We start from the raw sequence: 25,083 nt of genomic DNA, 5'->3' as shown, positions 1-25,083 counted from the left end.
CCATTCATTGGGATCCCAATACAGGGATGAAAACTTTTAATATTGTTTCAGGTCTCTGAACCCTCATAGGGATCCCAGTACAAAGAGCAGAACTTGCACTATTATGTCAGACCTTTGACAGTTCATTGGGATCCCAATACAGGGACCAAAACTTCTACTATTGTGAAGGAATTACATATTAAAATACATTACTGTTTAATGCTGATCATGGGTTATGCTCTCAATACATCTCTGGCCAATCAAAGGAATTTATTTTCCTGACTGATATTTCATCAAATTTTCATCACAGGCTTTGGGCATGCAATGAAACAAATACCATTTGTACTTGCTCACAAGTCACATCCAACAGCAACCAGCACAGACCTAGATCTGCCATTTTATAATGCACTGGTAGATCCGTGTCTTTGCAGTTTGTTAGGATTAATCAGTAGAGCAAACAAAATAGACCATGATATTCCAATGCATAATGCATCCTAAGATCAGGATCTATGTTGTTAGTAGTTGGATTTGACATGTAATCTAGTATATACGGTAAGATGTGCCATGTATTACTCACATTATGTTGAAGACTACACCTAACGTAGCTGTTATAAGCATTTCATTGTCCTTGACATCTTTGTAATGCTGTTCTATGATTCTCTCCACAGCCATGTAACATAGCACCCCTGTCACCATCCAAATTATGAACACACTGAATAGTGCTCCCAACACTTCTGAAATTTGAAAGGAAAGATTTATAGGTACTGTAATGATCTTTATTGCATTTTGAACATAAGCTTTTGGTAATACACTCTCACATCCTATTACGACATAACTGTTCAGCATTGTTCTCATGCATCACATCTGAATAACCCATAGAAGTATAATGTTAGGAAGTTCACATACCTGTAAAGATTACAACTTCAACTCCATACATGAACACATTTATGTAAACTGAATGTATCTCATTCATACAATATCCGCTTCCATTTGCTTTGGTTTTAATTTAAATTTTTAAATCCATAACATGTCCACATGTTAACCACTTCACAATCAAACAACTACAAGCAAAATCAGTCGGGGCCCCGATTGGCCGAGTGATCTAAGCGTTCTCCGTTATGGATCACTGCCATCTCACCTCTGTCTGCGCCAGTTTGAGTCTCAGATTCAGCCAATGTGGGTATGTGAGAAATCTTGCCAGTAGCTTCTCGTGGATCGGTGGTTCTTTCCGGGGTTTTCCTCAACCATTATTACTGGACGCCATGTATAGCCTATCGTGTGCTGAAAAATGGCGGTAAACCCCACAACAACAACAACAAAAGCAAAATCAATCACATGACTAAAGGAATTGTATTTTTTTTTTTTTAATCAAACTAGTTGGGGACCATTAAGAGGAGGTACTGTCAAACTCATGAGCTTGATTTCATTACTGGTCACGTGACTAAAGCAATGTGATAATTTGTTTTATCTAACCAATAGGGGCCTATTAAGGGTGTATTGACAAGCTCATGAGTTTCATTTCAGTGTGAATTGTTACATCCATAGCATAAAACCAAGTTTATGAAGCCTGTGAACCAATAAATTCATAAAAGAACTTTATAAGACATGCAATTGAAGTTTATGGGGATTGTGACTAATTAAAACTATGCCATGTAACATATGATTATCATAATTTAATTGATATACTACAACTTGGGCATGAAAAGATCTATGTTAAGCAGGGATCGTCCTGGGCTTCGCCAATGTCGCAAATTGCGATTTTTTTTTCCTTATTGGCGACAAAAATATCCCATTTGGCGATTTTTTTGGCGACAGACTTTTTGGTCATTTAATTTGTACATACAATCATGGATTTTGACTGGATAAATTAAAAGGTAGAATGAAAGGAAGCCACAAACTTGACTAAGCAATGCATTGGAATCAATCTGTTACACAAACGATCCTTTGTTCGTATTGACAACCCCATCTTTAGAGTGCATTGTTACATCATAATCTGCTTATGCTGACATCTGGGCTGAGTACTGTATGCTGTGATACTGTCAATCATGCTACCGAACTATACCTACAACTGACCGACTTCTGAAGACATGAATAGAACAGATACAATTAATTGAATGGCTAATCCTTCTGTTGTTGTTGTTTTTATTTTTTTACATATACCAATACAGTAGTTTTGCTGAACGTTCAAAGAAAACTGATAACCTTTGAAGTACCGACTATTGCGTATAAATACAAAGCAAATGGAAAAAATCTCAATCACAATTATATCTGTCGCCAGTGCAGCATTTTACTCATTGATCTTTTCCTTTTGCCATCAATATGTGTTATGGCTGCAGAGACTTAAACTCTGCAACAAGAAATAGCACAAAAAAAAAGTTTTGCATAATTAATAATAATTATTTATTTCTTAAAATACAGGAGTGAAAGAATCCCTAAATTGGGTGTGAATTTATGCTTATATATATGGTCCAATATTGCCAGGTGTTGACTCATGTAAGTTTCATTTGTGGGAATGGAGATCCTAGTTTGTTGGTCGAGAAAATTTATACAGCATTCAGTGATCATTCTTGGGATTTAGGAAGCAATTCACTTCAAGCTTTGTGAAGCTAGCCATAAGGTGGGGGGGGGGGGGGCTGCCGAGAGACTACTGGTGTCACCTGTCAGCACTGTAGACTGTGAACGTGGATTCAGTAGATGAACCTCATAAAAACTGACATCAGAAATGTACAGATGTGAAAAATTAGACTTTGAAACTGCATTCAACAAGTTGGCAGCCCTAAGATCGCGACGGATCTTCATATAACACTCTGTAACATTTTGTTAATGCTTATTGTACTTAGAGTATTAACTAACCCATCTTTTGTAATTTTCATTGCCTGTTACATTAATAGACTAAATTAACACTTCAAAAAATGTACACTACTTGTTCTGGTGACACTTTTTGAAAATTGGCGACAAAATATTGAGGTTGGCGATTTTTTTGGCGACAGCTTTTTAAAAGCCAGGACCATCCCTGTGTTAAGCTTATGACTGAAACTGGAGAAAAAGATTGTATTCAACGTGTTGCCTTAACTTATCATTTCAATTTTATTTTTATTTTTCATTCTGATACCATACTACAGTCACTGCATTTCTCAGTTGCTATGGAAACTGGGTGCTTTCTTTTGAGTGCCTCCCATCAGAGATCATCTCTGAATAATCAGTACTCATCAATAGTAAACAAAAATTATTCACCATTACTTCTGACACAGTAGGTTAACAATATTAAAAAATTATGGTGAAACTTTGTATTAAACAGCAACACAGTAATCAGTTGTACCAATCAGTTCCTATTTATATGTATAACAAGCATGGTTATCTGTAATAGGTTATGCCAAACAGTTCATGCTTATATCAATAACAAGTGTGGATTTCTGTAATGGGTCATACCAAATAGTTCCCATTCCAATGTATAACAAGTGTGGATTTCTGTAATAGGTCATACCAAATAGTTCCCATTCCTATGTATTACAAGTGAGGATTTCTATATTAGGTTATACCAAATAGTTCCCATTCCTACATATAGCAAGTGTGCATTATTGCAATACGTCATACCAAAAGGTTTTCCATTCCTATGTATAACAAGTGTGGATTTCTGATCTCAACCAGCCTATTGTCTCTGTTTCGTATGGTCTATAGCTGCTCATTTGATTTATTTGCAATTTTTCTGTTTTCCATTAGACCCAAATTAAATCAATTTGAAATCTGACAGAAACATTTTAGTTGTCTAATTCTAATTCATATTTCATTTTGAACATTACCGCCAATATGACTGTACATATCCCTATACGATGTTTTCATCTGTGGTAACTAATAAATGCTACTGGCCACTAAAACTATACCTACTACACTGTCATTGTCCACAAGGGCAATAGATGTTTATAAAAATGCAATGTTGATTTCTGCTTTATTCCTTCTTCGGACAATGTTGAATCATACTGTGATCACTCCCCAAAATATTATACCGGACATAAGTTTAGCTACCATTGGAAATCTTTTTTTGTGGAAAACTAGCCATATTGAAAACGAATATACCTGAGTGAGAATTTGATTTAACGCTTCATAATGGCAAACAACAGACCTGCTCTATATTATCCAAATAGAATAGTATTGGTGTCTAGTTTGCAATACGATTAAATTCGATCTTAAGCAGCATACTCCAGAAATTTACAAAAGTTAACTGCATAACTCCAAGGACTACCACAAATTAGGCTGTGACAAACAGAATATTGCAAGTTACCTGCCCATAAGCAAATCCAAAGAACTCAGAGAGAGAAATGTAATGTTCTGTTTGTGATTCTTCATGTTCTGAAAGATAGTTACTTGTATACTTTGGCAAAAAATAAATGTACCACATTCTTCAAATACAAACTTCCCAAAATTTCTTTCATTTATCAATCCATTATTTCACATGATGTACATAATGACAGTCTGATGTTTCCTTGAAGTAATGTCAAGGTCAGTCTCTGATGCAGACATGATAATGTAAATGTACTATTTGACAAAAAGTACGTGTGTGTGTGATTTGGAATTTTAACGTAGCAATTTTTCAGTCATATCCCTACGATGTCAGCAGTGTGACACTTTATAGTCATGTTTAGCACTGGGGCATCATGTCGCAGACATGTAGCATGATGTCCCACCCAGTCACATTATCTTGTCACCAGGCCAACCAGTCCTAACACTAACCTCTTAATGCTGAGTGCCAAGCGAGGCAGCTGTCAGTACCATTTTTTCAAGTCTTTGGTATGACTCAGCCGGGGATCAAACCCACGATCTCCCGCATCAGAGGCAGAAACTCTAACCACTAGGCCACCAGAGCGGTCAACAAAAAGTAAACAAATATTGATATTTTAACATATCAGATATATTTTATCAATAATATTTGTACTGGATGCACTGGCCTTAAAGCCATTACCTAGCCATGGACAGTTTGTGAGTTACAGATGTGTAAAATTTGAAGACTCTTAACAACTGGAGTGTCAAACATTGTTCTGATGTATGTCACCAATTTGATGGTGACTAGATGATAATGGCTAATCATATACCCTGTCAGATGGAGTGTTTGGAAATAAAAAGCCCTCACTCTAACGATCAGCCACCTGAAAATCTTGCACCCACAAGCAATGTTTGTCATCTTTTGTTTATCTGATTATTGCAGGAGACCAGTGCATATTTACTGTTTGGACAATAATTAAAAAAAAAGAATCAAAATAATTTTCATTGAATCATTCTCACAATCAGATTGTCAAGGACTGCATAGATGGATGTAGCCGATTTCAAGATGGGTGACATGGAAGCAGAAGTATACATGTCAGTGGACACCTCACCCCCCCCAAAGCAAAGAGGTAATTCATTGACTTGGTATATTTCAGCAAGTGTGTCTGGTTTTACCTTGTTCACTTACAGATTTTATTATTAAAATCTGCATGATCAACTGAACTTTATTTGGAAACTGTAGATAAAGAAAATTGCCATGCTACATTGCAATGTGATTATAAATAATTATTTATCTGGTATATTAAAAGAGTGAAATAATTTTTTTTATAGTTATTATATTCTTCAACTTTCAAAATATTTATTTTTAACTCCTCAAATTAATTTAAATGCACAAATATACCCAAACAACTATGAACGTTGTCTATTAATCAAATATCAAGGATGATTTTTCCACCATTTTTAATAAGTTAAGGAGATTTACTCTCATTCTCCTCAGAGATAGCACAAACTGTTTCTTCAGACTCTGAGAAAGAAGGTCACTTCTGCGACAGAGAGAGAAGAAAATATACTTTTTGCAATATTGTGATTAAAAATGTTCAGATGTATTCACTGTGCATAATGTCTTGTAAACTTTTACTTAATGATACATTAAATAAAACAACCAAGTTTTTATCATTTTGCAGACTGATGCAAATCAACTGCTAATAAAATAGAACTAAAGTTTTGTCACGAGCCGCCACATGTTTCATAGTTTTGTCTAAATGATTATAATTTCATGGGCAAACAAACAAAATGCTAATATTGGATCACAGGTTAATCCATTCAAGTTGTGTTTCCCTCTTCCTCTATCATAAACAATGTAGATACATGTAATCTCAAAACAATCTAACCATGACTCAGCCATGCACACCTAAGTGTAACCTCAGTGGCAAGTTACCTCTGTCCAGTTCATATTTATTTTACATGTGTCATATTATTGGCCAGTAAGGTATTAACATTAGTCAAGAAAATGTCAGTCAATGTCACATACAGCAAATTTGTTATGGAAAGCATGCACTTGGTAGCAAATTAAACTAAAGGTGCAAGAAAGCTAATTAAGAGTAATGCTCAAGCCCAAATCTCTGTACATCACAAAAATGTACAGGATGGAATTTCCATGCATCAGAAATGGGTCACATTTAAAACACAAACATCAAAACCTGATGGCACAACCCAGTGAGAGATGGTTAGAATCTAATTTCTGCAACATACTGGCATACTACAGACCTGCTCTATAATATCCAAAGAGCATCCTCTTGGTGGCTGGTTTGCGAGATAGGTACATGGCAAGAAGACTGATCAAAAAGCTCACAAAGTCACTGCATAGGTGAAGGACATCTGTAAACAGGGCCAAACTGTTGGATAAAACACCTCCTGAAAAAAGAGAAATTGAATTTAAGTTTCACCTTTAGTATCTGCTACTCAAATGTGACAAAAGCCAAATGGATGAAAAAGTTTTTGAAGATTAAAGATGGAAGGTGGAGTACATTTATATAGCACTGTGATCAATTAAAGTAGTTTCCTTGTTAAACCAAGGTGACATTTAATCCACATCATTTATATGTTACACAGAGGGGGCAGATTAGATGCTAATGTGCCCCTTGGAACATCTGTATCTTGGCTACTAATTAAAACTTTTCTAAGTCTTACAGGAAGCATTCATAAACTGTCTCCTTGAAATAAAACTTGGTAATGCTTTTCTCCGTCTTGCATGAAACATTCACAAACTGTTCCCTTTCTTCTGATTAGGTGTTTACCAAAAAAAACCGCCTAAATGGATGAATCAACTGAGATGTATCATTTTTTTGATTACTGTGAAGAAGAAAATTTTAAAAAAAATCTGAACAAGTGGATGACATCAATTATATACTTGATTCTTTTCTAAATGAAGACCTGGCACCATACCTATATAGGTTATTCAACCGATTCAAACAGGCATGCTTTTAAATAAGATGTAATTCAACTTTGTCAATAAAATTTTGAAAACACATCAACACACTTAGCATACTTTACTAATTAGTTCATATTTTGAGTCAAAACCATGATTATCAGCTTTATGAACACCAGATACAAGAATTCAGTTATCTGTGGATAAGTTGCTTTTGTGCCCAAGTTATAGTGAATAAATACAAGTACTACACTGTAGCTTGGGCTTTTCTCTTTCAAACAGCATGGGCATGCATATTTGATGATTATCAATCCTGTGAAAGCCTGGATCTAGTGTATACTGTATTACTGCAAGCTGAGTACTGATTAAGAGTGATGCACCTTGAAAGGCCCCTGGGTACAACGAGGTCAACTGCCATTATAAAGCCCCAACAGATCTAGCCTATGACCTGGGCCAGAACTTGTATTTGCATATCATATTAGAATTCTATAAGAAAATGCACATTAAATGCTTCCATACACCAAACTACTATTCAGTAACCAACTCCACATGTTAAAGATTCGAAGGGACATTAGTTCAATCTATATACAGATGTATCAAGCACAACAAAACTGGTTCAGTTCATTGCCAGGAATACTAATGACTTGCCAAAAGACACCATGCACTAATTCAACAGGATTCTATCCCAATGATCTAATATTTGAAAGAGAACTGAGGGCTCCAATCTATGTTTCTCTTAATGACCCTACGAAATGCGAATAAGCCAGAAATAGACTCAACTGCAGCTCATTTACAAAACCACAAAAACGCAGATAGAAATAACAAAACAAGTGGCACAACAAAACACTCAGAAGTCACATCAATGATATAAGGACTACCATGATAAACATGCCCTAGAACCAAATTTCTGTCAAGCACTAAAAGCTCTTGTTGAACTATCCAAAACATCCAATGGTGGATCAGCCAATCTCCATTTAAAATAATTGGGACCATGGTACATCAGTAATATTGGACCCAATCATAAGTACAAATTATGCCACTGTACTATTCACTAGCAAAGGTAAGACTACATGGTATGGTAAGCTCTCTTTCAAATTTTGATGCCCAGAGGACAAAAAGCCTACCCAAAATGAACAATCCCAGATTACGAAGAACATAGCTAGCTGGTTCAGTCATGGTCTGGGCCAGATTGTAAATGCACTTGTTGTCTCTCTATTTAGCAGCATTTCAAATTTAAGGGTACTTTCTTCTCAAAGAAAATTTTAATTAAACTGTGCATCTATAACACCTGCCTTAATTAATCACCATATATATATATAATTTTTTACTTTTTAAAAGTGTCAATTTTATCTTTTAGCACCTGATTTTACATTACTTATCCAATGTATGACTTTAGCTGCATGGTACATAATGATGTCTGAACTTTCAACCGGATTTAATTGTTGTCACTGTGCATGCTTCGAACAATAAAATTAAATTATTATGTGTACTCCTATCTGTGATATGTTAAACATGTTTGTACAAAAATATATTTGCATATTCACATGTTATGTACTGTTCTACCACCCTGTAATCTTGCTGTTACATTAGTGTAATGTTTAGGTCTGTATTGATTCTCTGTAAATATATAGACTCTCTGTATATTGATCTGCTGAATTATTAAATAATTTTACTGTCAAACGCTGAAATTTATTTTTCTCTGCTAATAACGTAGGCACTGTAATGTTCATATGTATAATGTTTAAATACAAATAAGTATTATCTGTGTACCTACCCCCTAATTTATGAAATATTTATGTCAGTAAAAGTTAGCAGAGTGTTAGTGTTTCATGTAATTTCTACCCAGACCCCAACACTAAATGAAATTTCTTATATCTTGAAATTAACACAAGCAGCACAAGTGATTAAAATATGGCCTTTACTTAACATTACATAAAATCAAGCATTACTGAACTAAAGCATACATTGGCAACATTTTCTACCCTTAAGACATTTGTGGTCTACATGTTTAGTTCATTATGTCAAGTATATCAAGGTGACTGGTGTAATCAAATTTTGAAAGTACTGCAGCTCTAAAAATAAGAATGAGGCAAACTGCTATTATTGCAAGTTCAACAAGAACTTCTTAAATGGCAAAGTCCCTCACTTTTTATTATATGTTTCCACCCGCCAACCAACCACGACAGAAAGATCATAACTTTATATCAATTACATTTCATTACCATATCAACCGTTCCACTAAAACAAACTGGTTAAACAATACTAATTAAATGACACTTTCTGTTGCAAATTCTGTAAATCTGACCTGTGGCCCCTCCCAGGCATCCCTGGGTGGGACCCAAAAATGCACACCAAAGTCTAATTATGTCATCGTGGCACCAGATGAAAACTGACAGACTTAAAATAAGCAGACCAGGGCGTATGACTAAGAGTAACTATAACTGTACATTATTTTGAGCATATGTTTTCATAAATGCTGATAAATAAATGTTACCTATTATTTCTCCTATCATAAACAGAAAACAAAACAGTGACACGGCGATCAGCTGATTCCTTGCGACTCTATCCGGAGAAACCTTAAACTGCGTGTCATGACAGTGCCACGGGCTGTCTGTCTGTCCCTCTGTGTTATAACCCTCTCCTCTTGCATGAACCATCATTTCACTCGTGTCAAAACTCAACTGGCTCCTCATCTCTGCGGTTGGATTCATGTAATCATCCAAGTCTCTCAATAACTCTGAATCTGAAGATGCAACAGAATTGTTCGATACAGATGAATGCAAGCTGTTTTGTGTCTCAGATCCGAACTTTCTCTCGCTAGCTAGTGTGAAGTTCCTAGCGACCTCTGGGGAAGACAGATTTATATTCCCACGGCTATCAGTTACAGGCGACTTGCCAGACTTGGAAATTACACTTTGGCTGACGTTTCTAATAGCAAATTCTCCATCCAAATAGTCATCGAACGAATCCAGAAAGACTAGACGAGGTGGCAAAGCCATGCTCGATTCAAAATGTGCGTTGGTGTCACTCTCTGTGAATCGGAAATTATAGCCATCCTCGTCAATCACGTTTGATGCCTGGGTTAAAGCCACATGTACACTGTTTCTTCTTTCAACAACTTCCTGTTTCACTTCACCTACTTCTCTTGGTCTAAGCCCCCTCGGGCGTAATAGTGCGTTTCCACTTGGCGGATCCGCATCATTGTTAAACGTATTATCTTTTATCTGTGTTATGTTTTTTACTGCTCCATTTGTCACCAATCCATCTATATCTCTCACATTGTATGCTTGATTTATCGACAACTCGTCACTATTGCTCGCCATTTTATCAGTCCCTCAGCGACACGTGATTTAGCAATGTGATCTGCTGACACAGATGCGAGTTTTTCTCATTTTTGTTTTCTTATTTTTTCCTTACGTATCTGGTTATCTATGGACATTTCATATTGGTCTACCAGTATAATACATTTATTTATTTATGTATTTATTTCTCTCTCTCTCTCTCTCTCTCTCTCCATAATCGCTCACTTACAGGCAGCATTATCTTATGTTCGTTTGTTTCCTTGTTTATTAATTCATGTATCAAACCTCCCCCTGCTATAATTTATGAGCTTTTTTTGGTTAGGCCAGTGGATCTTTCTTTATTTTTTTTCCTCAATAAATAATATTGCTTTTTTCAGGTTTGCTTTTTTTTTCCTCAGGTTTTTTTTTTTCAGAAATGTCTATGTAGCAAATTTTGCACCTACCAGTTAGATAATTAGACCTTTGACACAGTATACATGTACTAAAATGTGTTAAACACACGTACTTGCCTATATGAACGTGAATGTAAAAAGTTGATTATTTTTTGTTTTATTTAATTTAATTATGGGCCACGATAGTTCATCACTGCCATGCACAGTTTCAGTACAATTTGCCATCCACTGCAGTAGCACTGTGATAACATCTAGGCCAGTCATGAAAGCCCTCACATACACTTATGTTTCTAAGCATCCATGTACTTTATTAGTTGTAGTAGTAGTAGTAGTATAACATGCCAAGTCCACCATAGATCGCTGAGTGGCCCTCTTCGATTATCTTTGGGGGAGGGGGTAACATTTTTATTTTATTTTGGACAACCATTGTCAATTTTGACAGCATGCAGAACGTCTGTAAATGCATCACAATTGCCAAATAAGTTATGGCTGAATCAAGTTGTGAGGGGAAGCATTGCTCTCTCACTATACAATTTGTCGGTTTACAACTTTTTTGTGTGTTTTTGTTGTGTTGGGTTGGTTTTTCTTCTCTCCAAATGATATTAACTGTATTTGTTAGCTTACTATCATGCTTAAATTAATTATACTGTATATTTTTTTAATCTGGTAACTGAACATAAACTCAGACGTTCAATATATCCTATATTTGTATAGTCTTACAATGTAAGACATAGCACATGTTGGTTTTGTTTTAGTGATGTCTTACTATTCAAAGAATAGCCTTGTATAGCGTGTTCCCAGGGCCGGCGGCAGACTATCTGGCGCCCTAGGCAAGGTTAGATTCTGGCGCCCCCCCCCCCCGAAAATATCAATTTCAAAATTTATAAGCAATAAAATTTCTTTAAAAAATTTAATATTTGAGCACATACCAAGGGTAATTTAAAAAAAAAATTACCCCTCTGTGCTCAGATGTTTAGACTGCCCCCCCCCCCCCAAAGCACTACTTGATACTATTTTATTTGCAAAATTAAGTCAAGAATAAACAAACATAAAGATAGACGTTAGTGATGAACTAACAGCATAATGGAAAGTTGAACAGACACTCAATACTAATACACCTGAAACCAAATTTGGCTGAGGGATAAATGCAGACAGAAAGACAATTCAAAATCTCACTTTGCGTACCTTTTCCTCAGCAAAGTTTTCAACCAATTCAGCTAAATCAAGTGATGAAGCCAATTTGTCAAATTGCCCAGTTCATGAAATAGGCAAATTTATCTGCCTAATTCTTTCCTTGTTTATACCATTAAAATAAGGAGTTACCCCCCTCAATTTGGTTTCCGCGGCAAACTGAAGGTTTCGTATACGCGTGATTCCACGAAAAAACTCGTGGCCTATAAAAACACGCGAACGTAATTACGTCCTGAAAGTTTCGTATACGCGCGATTTTCACTCACTCATTTTGCTTGTTCCGGTCAGCCTGGTGTTTCGGCCAGACTGAATCTACCCGATTATTTGTCCCTGTATGAAATAAACTAGGATAAAAAACGACCCTCAATAAAACTGAAATTTATTTATTTATTTTTCAAAACTGTTGTTGATTTTGGGAAATGCGCCCCCTGAAATCAGCGCCCTAGGCGGCTGCCTAGTTTGCCTATATGGTAGCGCCGGCCCTGCGTATTCCGATGTCGTTGACATCGGAACGAGTAGTCAAACTTTCAGGAAAATCACACACATTTGGCAGCACATATCGACAGTCTTACACTAATTTATGTGTAATAATATACTTACTGTGCTGTCTTTATCCTGGCGGAATGAAAATACGACACTAGCAAACGGACGCATTTTCCTGTTCGTTGACATACATTTGAATGTGTTGCAATGCGACGGTAGTCGAGGTGTGCCGAAGTATGTTTAAGTAGGTTCATGTGGCGGATATGTTTCTCGAACGCAACAAAACTTTGCTTGACAGTTTTAATAGGCATAATATATTTTTCATTCGTTTCGTTAAAGAATAATATTTCAACTTAACCCGATTTCGGCCTTTTCGGCTTTCATCACTTTTTTACTCAACTGAAATGTAGGCCAACGAAACTTAACAACAGGTCCATTTCTTTTGTGGGAATTTGAATTTATTGGAGAAACGACATCAGAGTAAGTAAAGTCTGACTAAAACATTATTATTTTACTTTGTAGAAAACGCTGTTATTTTAGTTGCCAGTTGTGTGAGATATTCCTGAAAATTTGACTTTCGTTACGATGTTAGTGGACATCATAACACACTACACAGCGCTGTTAGTTAGGCCGTAAGACCCTGGCGCCCAAAACATAAATATCAGCGTCAAAGTCTTACATGTAGGACTAATATTTGTAGAGATATACACCCTTAATGTTGGCATTTTGTTCGTTACAAAATTTCTTTTTGTATCTTGATTTAAGGCAGTACTACTACCATGTCACCTATCACAAAAATGGAATGTGGTTATATGTACCAACTTTATTTACAGGGTGTTAGACCGAATTAATATCATTTAAATAAGGTTCATTGTGAAGCTGTACCTGCGGCCTGTATTTGAGACAAAGCACAAAATGAGACGTGTGCACAGTAAATATCGTTAGTGTACATTGTGATGCGTTTTAATTTTGGTGGCAAAAACAAGTATTGATTTTGGTGCATTTGATGCTGATTGCTGGTTACATTGTTGCACAGTGCATTGTTAACTCCTGAAACATACTTATTGTTGAACTACAGACTCGAGGTTGTTCGGATCTTACATTTCGGTCAATGGTAAAATCCAAGACTATCCGAATGCAAAACGGCACTTCTATACGGCATTTGTCCAGACGTCAAAATTAGTGAACAATAATTGCAATTTCTCCATTATGTCACAAACTGAACGAAGTGTGTAGAGCTGTTTTGAAAATTGAACTATTCTTGATTACAACTGGCTTTAGTTGTAAATTAGCAGACGCATTTAGGATAAACTAGCAGTGTTGGAACTACCGAGGGGTGGGAACTGGTGTCTTCCCTTGTGTTATATTGTTACAGGTTAGAATCCCAATCCCTTGATTCATGGACGGATACTCCAAATTTTCATTGTAAGGAACCCCTGTGTGTGTGCATTAACAAAGAAAAGGTTGTTTTAGTGTGATTTTTTTTTTATCAACCATGCAATTCGGAACATGTTTTTGATCTTAAAGACTTTCGAAGAGTCAAAAGGTAGCTTTCTCTTAACAGGTCTGAATCAAGTAACCTTTAGAAAATCAAAAGGTAGCGTTTTCTGAAAAGTAAGACTGGATATTTGGTTAATCAACGACACTGAAACGTCAGAGGCATATTGAAATGTTCAACTCATAGATCCTGATAAAAAGTTTAATTTGTGGGGTGGGTATGAATCTCTACAAAAGGATTAACATTATATGAATGTTGTGTTTCATCAGTGGACATAAATGAGACACTGGTCACAGCATAGGAAAGTTGTTGTTGACATTATTTTTGATTTAACGCATTTTACAATGCAAGATGGGCTATACATGGCGGCGAGTATAACTGATGGTGGATTAACCTGGGACACCTCTGGTAAAAACCACCTACACACAGGAAGCTACTTGCTAGATTTTTCACATACACACATTGGGCGAGCCGACTCACGAACCCACGCGGGCAGAGGTGAGATGGCAGTGATCCATACAGGCGAGTGCTTTTGACCACCCGTCCACCGTGAATATGTTGAAATGTACCAAACACGACATACGCGGTGACACAAAATTTAGCGTACTTAATGTAAAAGCCTTATATATGAACGAAAGTGTACTCTGATTTTGTTTACCACGTATATCGTTACCTAAGGTGGTTTGTTTTCGTATTTAGCCATTTTAAAATACGCAGTTCTCTTTACTCATTGCTGCAAGAGCAAAGCGCCCGCAGAGAGAAACTCGATTACTTTAGGCTGTTCGGTAGTAGATGTCACCATAACCATGTGAAGTATGTATATTGTCATTGTTTTATCACAGCAACAAGTTTCGTCTGGAAGTTGTCCACTTTACGGACGGCTTGATGAACAAACAAAAAGCCTGTAACATTTGCTCAACCAAACCAGGTATCCACTGTGAGTCGAAAAACAGACACCAGTAACCTTTGTGGAAGGCTTCCTGACAAACAAAAAGTCTGTAAAGTAAAGTATTACACAACCAAACCAGGTATTCAGTGTGTGTTGAAAAATACATACACCAGTAACATTTAGGGATGGTTTCCTGACGAACAAAAAGTATATATAACAAAATATGTTACAACGTGATCTGCCCAACCAGTCCTGATTTTGATTGTGTCTTGAAACACTGATTAGAACCCCAAATGCCGCCGTTTTGCGCAAATATATTGTATGCCATATCAACTGAATGATTAAAAATATTGAAAAGATAATAGGTCCTAGACATCTTTTAGTGTCTTTAAAACTAGATATTACATTATGAGCCATGTTATTTCTTCCTCGAGAATGGTGTTCAGTAATGGCGGCTATAGGTGGAAGCTAGTAAAGTGGGCTCTGTAGATTTTGGCAGTTATAAGTGGTTATTTTTACAGTGAAATGGTTCATACTTGTTGGGATTATGTGTGAATATTCAAGGAATGCAGGACATACAACATTATTGGTAGATCTTAATCAATTTTGAAAAAAAATGTGTTTTTCCACTCAAAATTCAAATATGATGGAATAGAGATGGAAGTTTAGTGGTGCAGTTTTGAGACATTCCCTACCTGATCTGTTTGACTCATTTACTTACTTCAGTGTAGTTTGCCTTCAATTGTAAGAATTGTTTGGCACATGGTGAGTAATAAATGTCAGTGTCACAACTGAGTAGTGAGAAAAAATTAGTCCAAACAAGATTATCTACAAGTATGAGTGGAAAGAAAGATCAAGGCAAGCAACAAATAAAAACCAGATTACAGAGTGGCACCCTAATGGAGACATCTGACACAAGTATGAGTGAATCAACCTTGAGTACAATTCAGCTGGACTTGGATGAAATAAAGCAAAGTCTCAGAGGGAGCATTTCAAAAGCAGATTTTACATCTGCTATTGCTGACTTGGTGAAAAAAGATGACCTAACAGAAATTGTTACAACTATTGTGAGGAAATTGTTAGAGAATGTGAAGGAAGATCTGAGAAAGGAGATAGTAGCAGAAAGTGAAAGGGTAGTAAAGGAGAGGACAGGAGAGTTGATGGATAGGGTGGATTCACTGGAATTTGAAAACCACCAGTTGCTAGAAAAATTACAGGAAGCAAAGAAGGAAAATGATAAAATGAGGATTGATATGAAAGATTATGAGAGGAGATCAGAGCAAGCAAGTGCAGCTTCAAACCAATTCGAACAATATTCAAGGAAGCTGAACATAAAAGTTTTAGGGCTGGAGGAGGAGGAAAATGAAAATCTGAGAGAGAGAATTCCGAAATTGGTGAAGGAAGTTACAAAAATTAATTTAGATAACAGGGACATAGTGGCTGTGCATAGGATTCGAGGTCGACAGGGACAACCAAGGCCAGTGATTGTCAAATTTTGGAGTCTGGATTGTAAACTTCCAATTGTCAAGAAGAGGAAGGATTTTCTGCAGTACAAAGGAATTAGACTGGTAGAGGATGTAACCAGGCTGAATACTGAACTTATCAATACATTATCTAGGCATCAAGAAATTGACAGTACATGGTACTTTAATGGATCTGTGTATGGTAAAACCAGATCAGGAAAAAGGATAAAATTTGACATCTATGATGAAATTGATGAGAAAATTAGATTATAAGTGTAATATGCAATTCTGTGAACTTATGAAATTGACCGAATAGGTATGTGAACTTTAGTTTTTATACTCCTTTTTCTACTCTAATTTGTTTTGATATTTTGTTTATAAGACATTTCTTTCCCTCACCAATTTTATCCTTAATTAATATGTTTGTTTATTCGCTGGTCCACTGTTATATCTCTCCCTAATAAATTCTCTCACTAGTTTATAAATCATATTTCACTCTTATACTCTCATATACACATTTACTCAGTTGTTTACTCACTTTTCTCAACATTACTCTTCCACGATAAATCTCTCAGTCTCACATTTTTTGCTCATACATTCAATCACCCACCACTTCCATGTATGCGCTCTTTCACCCTTTCTTTTTCTTCCCTTTTACCCCTTCTTTCATTCATTAAGTTGTAATTTATATTCTTTTTAATCTGTGCCGTTTGGTTTACAAAACTGTCTTAGCTCCGGAAAGGTCTGTCAGAGGTGCATAAGAGTTATCGCAAATGGAGTTGTTTCACTTGTTGTCCATAGTATACTGTATCAATGTTAAACGCAGCCAAAGCTACAGCATTTACTGTAACACCATGGATGATTTTATTATGGATGTTTGTATTCTGTGTGAGTGTGAGTGTGAAAGCCATGCATATGATAAACTCAAGGTAATTATTACTTTATACATTCCTGTACAAGAATATGTATGTGTAAAATTTCTGCTGTTTTCATGGATAATAACATAAAAATTATAACTATTAATGTTAGAGGCCTGCAAGGTTCAGTCTTAAAACGAAGGGATATTTTACACTGGGTAAAACAAAAGAATGTATTTATAATATGCTTGCAAGAAACTCATAGTACAAAGAACGATGAAATATATTGGGCAACTGAATTGGGATACAAATGTATATTTAGCCACTGCTCTAGTAAGAGTGCTGGGGTTGCAATGTTTTTTAGAAATACTTTTGAATTTATAATTCATAGAGAAAGATGTGACAGTCAAGGGAGATTTATTATTTTAGATATTACAATTAATGGCAACAGAATAACCCTCGTGAATTTGTATGGTTATAATGATGATAATCCTAACTTTTTTAGAAAGTTAAAGGAGGAGACTTTATTTTTTGAGAACTCATCAATTATAATGTGCGGAGACTGGAATACTGTTCAAGACTTAGATTTGGATACTTATAATATTTTACATGACAAACACCAACAGTCTAGGGCAGCGATTCAAGACCTGAAAAACGAATTGGAATTAATTGATCCCTGGCGAAATTCCAACCAAGACTTAAAGATGTATACCTGGAGGCAAAAATCTCCCTTGAAACAAAGTAGACTAGATTACTTTCTTGTATCGGATGACATTCATATGAATACAGCTGATGCATGTATCTTACCAGGGTACAAGACTGATCATTCAGCTATTGTTTTGAGTGTGGCGTTTTCAACGTTTCCAAGGGGAAAAGGATATTGGAAATTTAATACCCAACTGTTGAGGAACATTGAGTATACTGATTTGGTCAAAAAGTGTATAACTGACACTGTAAATGAATATTATTTTGGGGGAAATAAAGATGACTCTCTCCATGTTTCTCTTTCCTGTAACGACCAAATGTTCTTTGAAATTTTGAAAATGAAAATAAGATCTGAAACTATATGTTATTCTATTAGGAAATCAAAAGAGAAACGGGAAAAATTGAAGAAAATTGAGCAGGAAATGATAGAAATTCAGGGGGGACTGTCGAATAACATAAATGGGGAAATTCTGGAAAATTTAGAGAGAAAAAAAGCAGAATTAGAGGAATCTAGGAAAAAATACATAGAAGGTGTTATATTAAGATCTAAAGCTAGATGGTATGAATTTGGGGAAAAAAGCACAAAGTACTTTTTAAATCTTGAAAAAAGAAACTATGTTAATAAGACAATAAAGGAAATTATTTTAGATGATGGGACAAATATATCTGACCAAATAGATATTTTTGAAGCACAAAAATAGTTTTATATGGAATTGTTCAAAAGTAGAATTGCTCAGCTTGATGACGAGGCTACTCAAGAAACTCGAAATAGATTTTTTAATCACAATATTAAACTTAGTGGAGAGGAAAGAGAATCATGCGAGGGTCTGCTTACAATTAATGAATTCGGTATGTCTCTAAAACGGATGGAAAATGGAAAAAGTCCTGGCTCGGATGGATTCACTGTAGAGTTCTATAAATTCTTTTGGAAGTCTCTGCGGGGGATTTATATGTAGATCAATAAATTACGGATATACTGTAGGAAAACTTTCAGATTTTCAGACTCAAGGAGTCATCACATGTCTACCAAAGGAGGAAAAAAACAGAAGATATTTTAAAAACTGGAGACCTATATCACTTTTAAATACTGATTATAAGATTGCTTCGGGAGCAATTGCAGCTAGGATTAAAAAGGTTCTTCCATCAATAATCAGCGATACTCAAAAAGGATATATGAAGGGTAGATTCATTGGAGAAAACACCAGACTATTATATGATATCATGGACCAACTTGAGAATGAAAACAGATATGGTTTATTATTGTTAATAGATTTCGAAAAAGCCTTTGACTCAATTAAGTGGATCTTTGTGGAAGAAGCTCTACAATCTTTTAATTTTGGTGATTCCGTTTGTAAGTGGTTTAAACTGTTTTGCAATGACTCTAATAGTTGTGTTATAAATAATGGACATATGTCATCTTTTTTTTAGACTTGAAAGAGGATGTCGTCAAGGAGATCCCCTTGCACCTTATTTGTTTATCATTGGGGTTGAGATTTTAGCTATAACTTTAAAGCAAAACGTGGATGTACGGGGAGTAATCTTTGACGCCAGTGAATATAAATTGGGTCAGTATGCCGATGACGCTTTTATTCTTCTTGATGGATCTAGTTTTTCTCTTGGAGCAACTATGAATATCTTGCAAGGTTTCTCTCTATTATCGGGACTTAAATGTAACATAACAAAAACAAAAGCTATTTGGATTGGAAACAGGAAATTTTCTAATGAAAGAATATGTCCCGAAATGGGCCTAATTTGGTCCTCTTCGAACTTTACACTCCTTGGCATAGAATTTTCTCCATATTTACAACAGATGGTGGAAATTAATTATATGAAGAAACTAACAAAGGCAAAACGAATACTGGCAAGCTGGAGTCAAAGACATCTGTCAATAGTTGGTAAAGTAATTGTTGTAAAGACTCTTGTTCTGCCCATATTCATACATCTTTTTTCAGCACTCCCTAACCCATCAGCAAAAGTTGAAGCAGAGCTAAATCGCACGTTATTTAAATTTGTATGGGGTGGAAAAGTAGAGAGATTAAAACGTGATATACTAGTTTCCCCAGAAAACGAGGGAGGACTAAATATGATACACATATTTTCATTCATTAGGTATATTAAGATAAGGTGGGTTAAAAGATTGCTGGAAAAGGAAGATGGAACGTGCCAGAGCTTAGTCAATACAACTATACTCAGAAATAAAAAGGATATTTGGAATTTAGGGAGAAGGAAATTAGAAGAATTTAGTAAGTTCATTAAAAACAGTTTTTGGAGAGATGTAATTTTGGCAGTATCTAAATGGAAAGAAGAACCGCAAAGTCCTAACGAGTATCTATCCATGAGTATTTTAAATTTTGTCCCCCCTAAAATGATTTATCAATACAAATCCTGGACAGAAGCTGGTTTTGAAATTCTGAACGATCTAGTAGATGATCACGGTAATTTAATACCTTTTGAGATAATAAAACTAAAAACTGGAAGCGATGATTTCTTGAAATACTTCTCCTTAATATCCAGAATTCCTAAAGCATGAAAAGATGCCATAAAAAACCACCTAGTACATAATAATTTTGATAAGCAGGAGGATAAAATAACGAACTTGCGAAAACAAGATTCACTCAAGTTTGTTTACAAAGATCTTTTACAGGAAACTAAAAGGCAACACACTGCGAAGCAAGAAGCTTGGATGCAAGTATTTAATAAAAATATAAGTAGTGAGGAGTGGTCTGATATATATAGCCGGGCAAAATGCTGTACCAAGGATACCAAGTTGATCTCTTTTAACTTTAAATTAATCCATAGAATAATCGTTACTAATGATTTTCTTAAAAGAATTAACATATTTGATGACAACAAATGTACTTTTTGTAAGAGTGAAACTGAAAGTATTGAGCATCTCTTTTATGACTGCAGTATTACTTCTCAGTTTTGGTACCGTTTTATTGAAGTTTTTGCCCAAATATTGTACATCTGTCCAAAAAAGAAACATTTTTAGGAAGTGGACAACTGGACAGTTTGGGTAATTTTCTGCTTATTTTGGCAAAATATTATATTTATACTTGCAGATTCAATATGAAAAATCCTTCTATTTTTGCTTTTAAGCAAATAGTTGCAATGCATAAGAACATTGAAAAATACACTGCTAAGGTAAATAAAAAAGAGGACCAATTTCTTCAAAAATGGACCTCAACAATGAACATTTAACTTGTCTCTGACTTGATGGTAAACAGGAACAAAATATTGTAATATCACAAAGGCCATGTCACCTAGATTGTGTGCCATATGCATGTGTATATGCGTGTGTGTGTGTGTGTGTATGTGTTTTCTTTTTTACTTTCTCTGTAGATTATATTTATTATCCCTAGATTATCTGATAACCAGAAATGTTTGATTGTAAGGTGACCCTGGGATGGTTCCCCGACCCATTGGTCAACATATTACGGGGTTAATAAAAAAAAAAAAAAAAAAATATTTCTTCCTCGACCTGAGAAACGCTGCCATTTTCATTTTCTTAAATTCGCACGAATTACTCCAATGTTGATCGGTGATATCCGTGGGTCTACCGATTTCAGTCTCTAATTGGAACACAAGATTTGAAAACATCGTTGTTGTAAACATTATAAGCCAGTATCAGACTGTCGGATACAGCAGGTGACTATTAAGTGATGTTATTCTAGATTCATTTTATCCAGATCGTTAGAGCGTCCGCCTCGGATGAGAGAGGTCACGAGTTCGAACCCCGGCTGAGTCATACTTATACAAATTGTACTAACAGCTACCTCGCTTGGCACTCAGCATTAAGAGATTAATGTTAGGACTGGTCGGCTTGGTTACAGTATAATGTGACTGGGTGGAACATCATGCCACATGTCTACGGCATCATGCCTTAGTCCTGGACATAAGTATTAACTGCCACACTGCAGATATTGTAGCGATATGACTGAAAAAATGTCAAAGGATCATCAAAAATCAAAATCACACACACAAACACACACATTTTTTCCAAATAAAATAAATTTTATACGAAAATAAAGAAAATGTCAAGCATAGTGTGTATGCTGTATTGTACAAACTTATCTACTTTGATACTTTTCAGATCCGCTTAAAAAGCAGGCCAACCTCTCTTCGTTCCTTCTCGAATCAATTTGCCCGCCATGTGCCAATGTTATTGTTATTAGTGTTACAAATGTGTGGCCTTAATAGCAAAGTGCATAAGCAAACAAGTTTTGTAAAATTCAGCAAATAACTTTCTCCCTAGAATACAAAAGTGAAGATGTAAAACTAACGTACTGTATTGGAACTTAAATCCTACATACACCTAGAATTTGTAACGGAGGTCCGCATGAAAAAGGTTCTGAATAAGCTCCGGTGGTATTTCAAATAATTTTCGTCGCTGATGGTGTTGATATACCAGTAGTGGCCTGCAGGCTCTATTGTACTAATGTATCGATAGCCTGAATTATAATGAAATGAAAACACTCTTATGATGAATCACAATCATACAATCCAAGAAAGCCTTGTTTGAATTCACTATAATTCCAAGTTAATATTTGTCCAAGTATATAATAAATGAACACTTTGTATTTCCAGTGGATAAATAATTTGAATAAATAAATTCCAGCCCAATTCAAAACACTGAACAGCGATTCATATTCAAGCTATTTAAGCAAGAATAAATAGTTTTTCAATCAAACATTATTATATTTTAAAAAAAAATAAGACGAAAGAATAAAATGGATTAAGTCCAAAAGTTCATTTATATAACTGTTTGCTATAATTAGAAGGTATGCTACTAAAATTATACTAAAGAACATGATGCACGTACACTCACATAGAAATATAAATTATATTAGTTGTTTACAAAATTTAAAAAATCTACGATTCTGGTGAGTAGACAATGAATTTGATTTTGGAGATCAGCTACGAGATGCAATTTTACATAACCCACATATTAAATGAATCTAAACCTAACAAACAACGCAAATTAAATATATGCAATATTATATTAGTCACGAATGGCATTTGTCGAATGTATAACGTCAGTACCGTTGGGACACTCCCAAGGAGGAAAGAAATTTACAGATACATCTGCGACTGATTTAAGAGTTTATACCTCATAAGTCTAAACAGAAAGTTGGAACGTTGTTTATACCTAACGTATTATATATTTCATATAACGGTTAATATCAAATATATTTTCCTGTCAAATCATCTCCTTCCTTCCAAACTTTAATTATATTGGAAAAAATAAACGCTGGCATTGGGGCTTTAAGAACGACTTCCGGAAGAAACAAAAAGCTTGCAAGTCAAAAATATATAAGAGCGGGCTCTGCTAAAACAAATCAGGCACTAAGTTTATGTTGAAAAAAGAAATACGCCAATAACCTTTACGGGAGCAAGCTGAAGCTGTAGAGTTTTGTAAATTAAAAAATTACATTCTTTTTTTCTCAGTCCTTGTTATGTAATAAAATTGGTATATTGAATGATCAATTATTTATTTTAAATTTGACAGTCAGACCTATGCCATATAACGCAATGCTATCATATAGACTTTAATATGTTCCAATATATCCTTTGTTATAACTCTGCAGACAAAATGAAATCAATTATACGTTGCATATATTCCAGAATTAGTAATGTGCGAGCTCTTATAACTCAATGACATTACTCTTTTCGGGTACAGATTAATGTATGAACCTGGTTATTATAATATTTTTGTACAGTAGTTTTGATGAAATTATATAAGCAAATTCATATGCACGCATGCGCAGCGGATATCAGTACATTCGTACTTGACTTTGTTTCGTGTACTAAGCGACTATAGTAATTATATTTTTCAATGATTTTGGATGGGGGATTGGTAGAACTCTAGGGGGTTTCATTTAACTCTTACAATGCTGTCGATAGTAACTTTGGTTCGTATGACGGTATTGCCATTCCGCAATTAGCAGCCAATGCTTTTGCGTTCAACGGGTTTGCAGGAAATACGGACCCTTTGGCCGACAGGGGAGAGGCGGACCATGCGTGGTGGCTCCTTGACCATTTGGCAAGATCTATTATTAGTGGTAACCCATTATGTGATGTTATTGAAGCAGGCATTTGAAGATGACCAAATGTTAAAATCTTCGAATGTCCCGTAAAATTGTGGTCTTATTTAAACGTGAGATTCGCTTTAAGTCTTATTTCTAAATACATCTTTACTATTGACAAATAAAGATTCAAGTTAGCAACAAATAACATTGCACTAATAGGAACATAGCTGTCAAAACGATATTCGAAAAATATTGTTTAGGTTGGACACTGAAGGGACTCGGGAATACCGGACACATAAATGATCATGCTGAGGCGGGGACCAAGGAGACAAACTGACTAAAACTGGACAAATGACCATCCGAATTACAATGTACCGTTGACAAGCTCAAGTCATTCAGGTCACGAAGGCGACCATTCAGCTATAACAGCCTCAAGATATATGGGCTACAAAGTCAGCGTTCTAGTAAGTGTACATTTCATATGAGGTCAATGAACAGCTGTGACCCGTTATAAACCAAACGAAATCTTATGCGTTTTAATGTCGCCATGAACGACATTATCAGATTGGAGTTCAGTCCTACCAATCACACCTCAGTGCATACATGTGTTTTTGTCTTGCAGAATTTACTGTGATGGTTCAAAATGTTTGTACGTGACGCGTATCGGAAACAGTAACACATTGACTACAACGGTCCGCTTAACTTAATTAATTGCTCCCATCTCTTTTAAAAAAGTATCTACTGGTCGATAATTTTGGTTTTTAAGTTCTTCTGTTGTTTGGGGTTAACGGGTTTTATTTGCGCTGTATACGCTATACATGGCGGCCAGCATAACTGGTGGAGGAAGAATTCGGGACAAACCTCTAGCAACCAGCGACACACGAGAAGCTACTGACAATCTTTTTCACGTGATCATCATGTCCACGTAGGATGATCCTGGAAGTTATGTGGCACCTTCTAAAATGCCAATAGCCCAACAGTAGTTTATTTAGTATCGGTATAGATGCCTGCAAGCCCACGTTGATGTATGATGCATGCCTTTGTATAATTGTTCAAGGATAGTTCAGAGTTCTAAGTATGCTTACAATACGGTTTTTAAATCATTACAA

At 35.6% G+C, this 25,083-nt stretch overlaps 1 protein-coding gene across 4 annotated transcripts in view; it reads right to left on the bottom strand.

Moving 5' to 3' along the window:
- The window catches only part of LOC149792173 (proton-coupled zinc antiporter SLC30A2-like), a 119,913-nt gene extending 108,200 nt beyond the window's left edge, over positions 1 to 11,713 (bottom strand). For all 4 annotated transcript variants that reach the window (XR_016423497.1, XM_089970680.1, XM_089970678.1 and 1 more), the window contains exons 1-3: positions 9,660 to 11,713; positions 6,505 to 6,651; positions 557 to 713 (exon numbers count right to left, since the gene is read on the bottom strand). Coding sequence is in view for 3 of the 4 variants with exons in the window: in XM_089970680.1 (XP_089826806.1) it covers positions 557 to 713; positions 6,505 to 6,651; positions 9,660 to 10,488 (1,133 nt within the window). In the remaining variant the exon portion in view is untranslated. The remainder of the gene's footprint in view (positions 1 to 556; positions 714 to 6,504; positions 6,652 to 9,659) is intronic.
- Positions 11,714 to 25,083: the final 13,370 nt, after the last annotated feature.

This window comes from Sinohyriopsis cumingii, chromosome 9, assembly GCF_028554795.1.
Source record: "Sinohyriopsis cumingii isolate HCF-2022 chromosome 9, ASM2855479v2, whole genome shotgun sequence".
Classification (NCBI taxonomy): Eukaryota; Metazoa; Mollusca; class Bivalvia; order Unionida; family Unionidae; genus Sinohyriopsis; species Sinohyriopsis cumingii.
The sequence above is the reverse complement of the archived record's forward strand: the minus strand, read 5'-3'. Positions and strand labels throughout refer to the sequence as shown.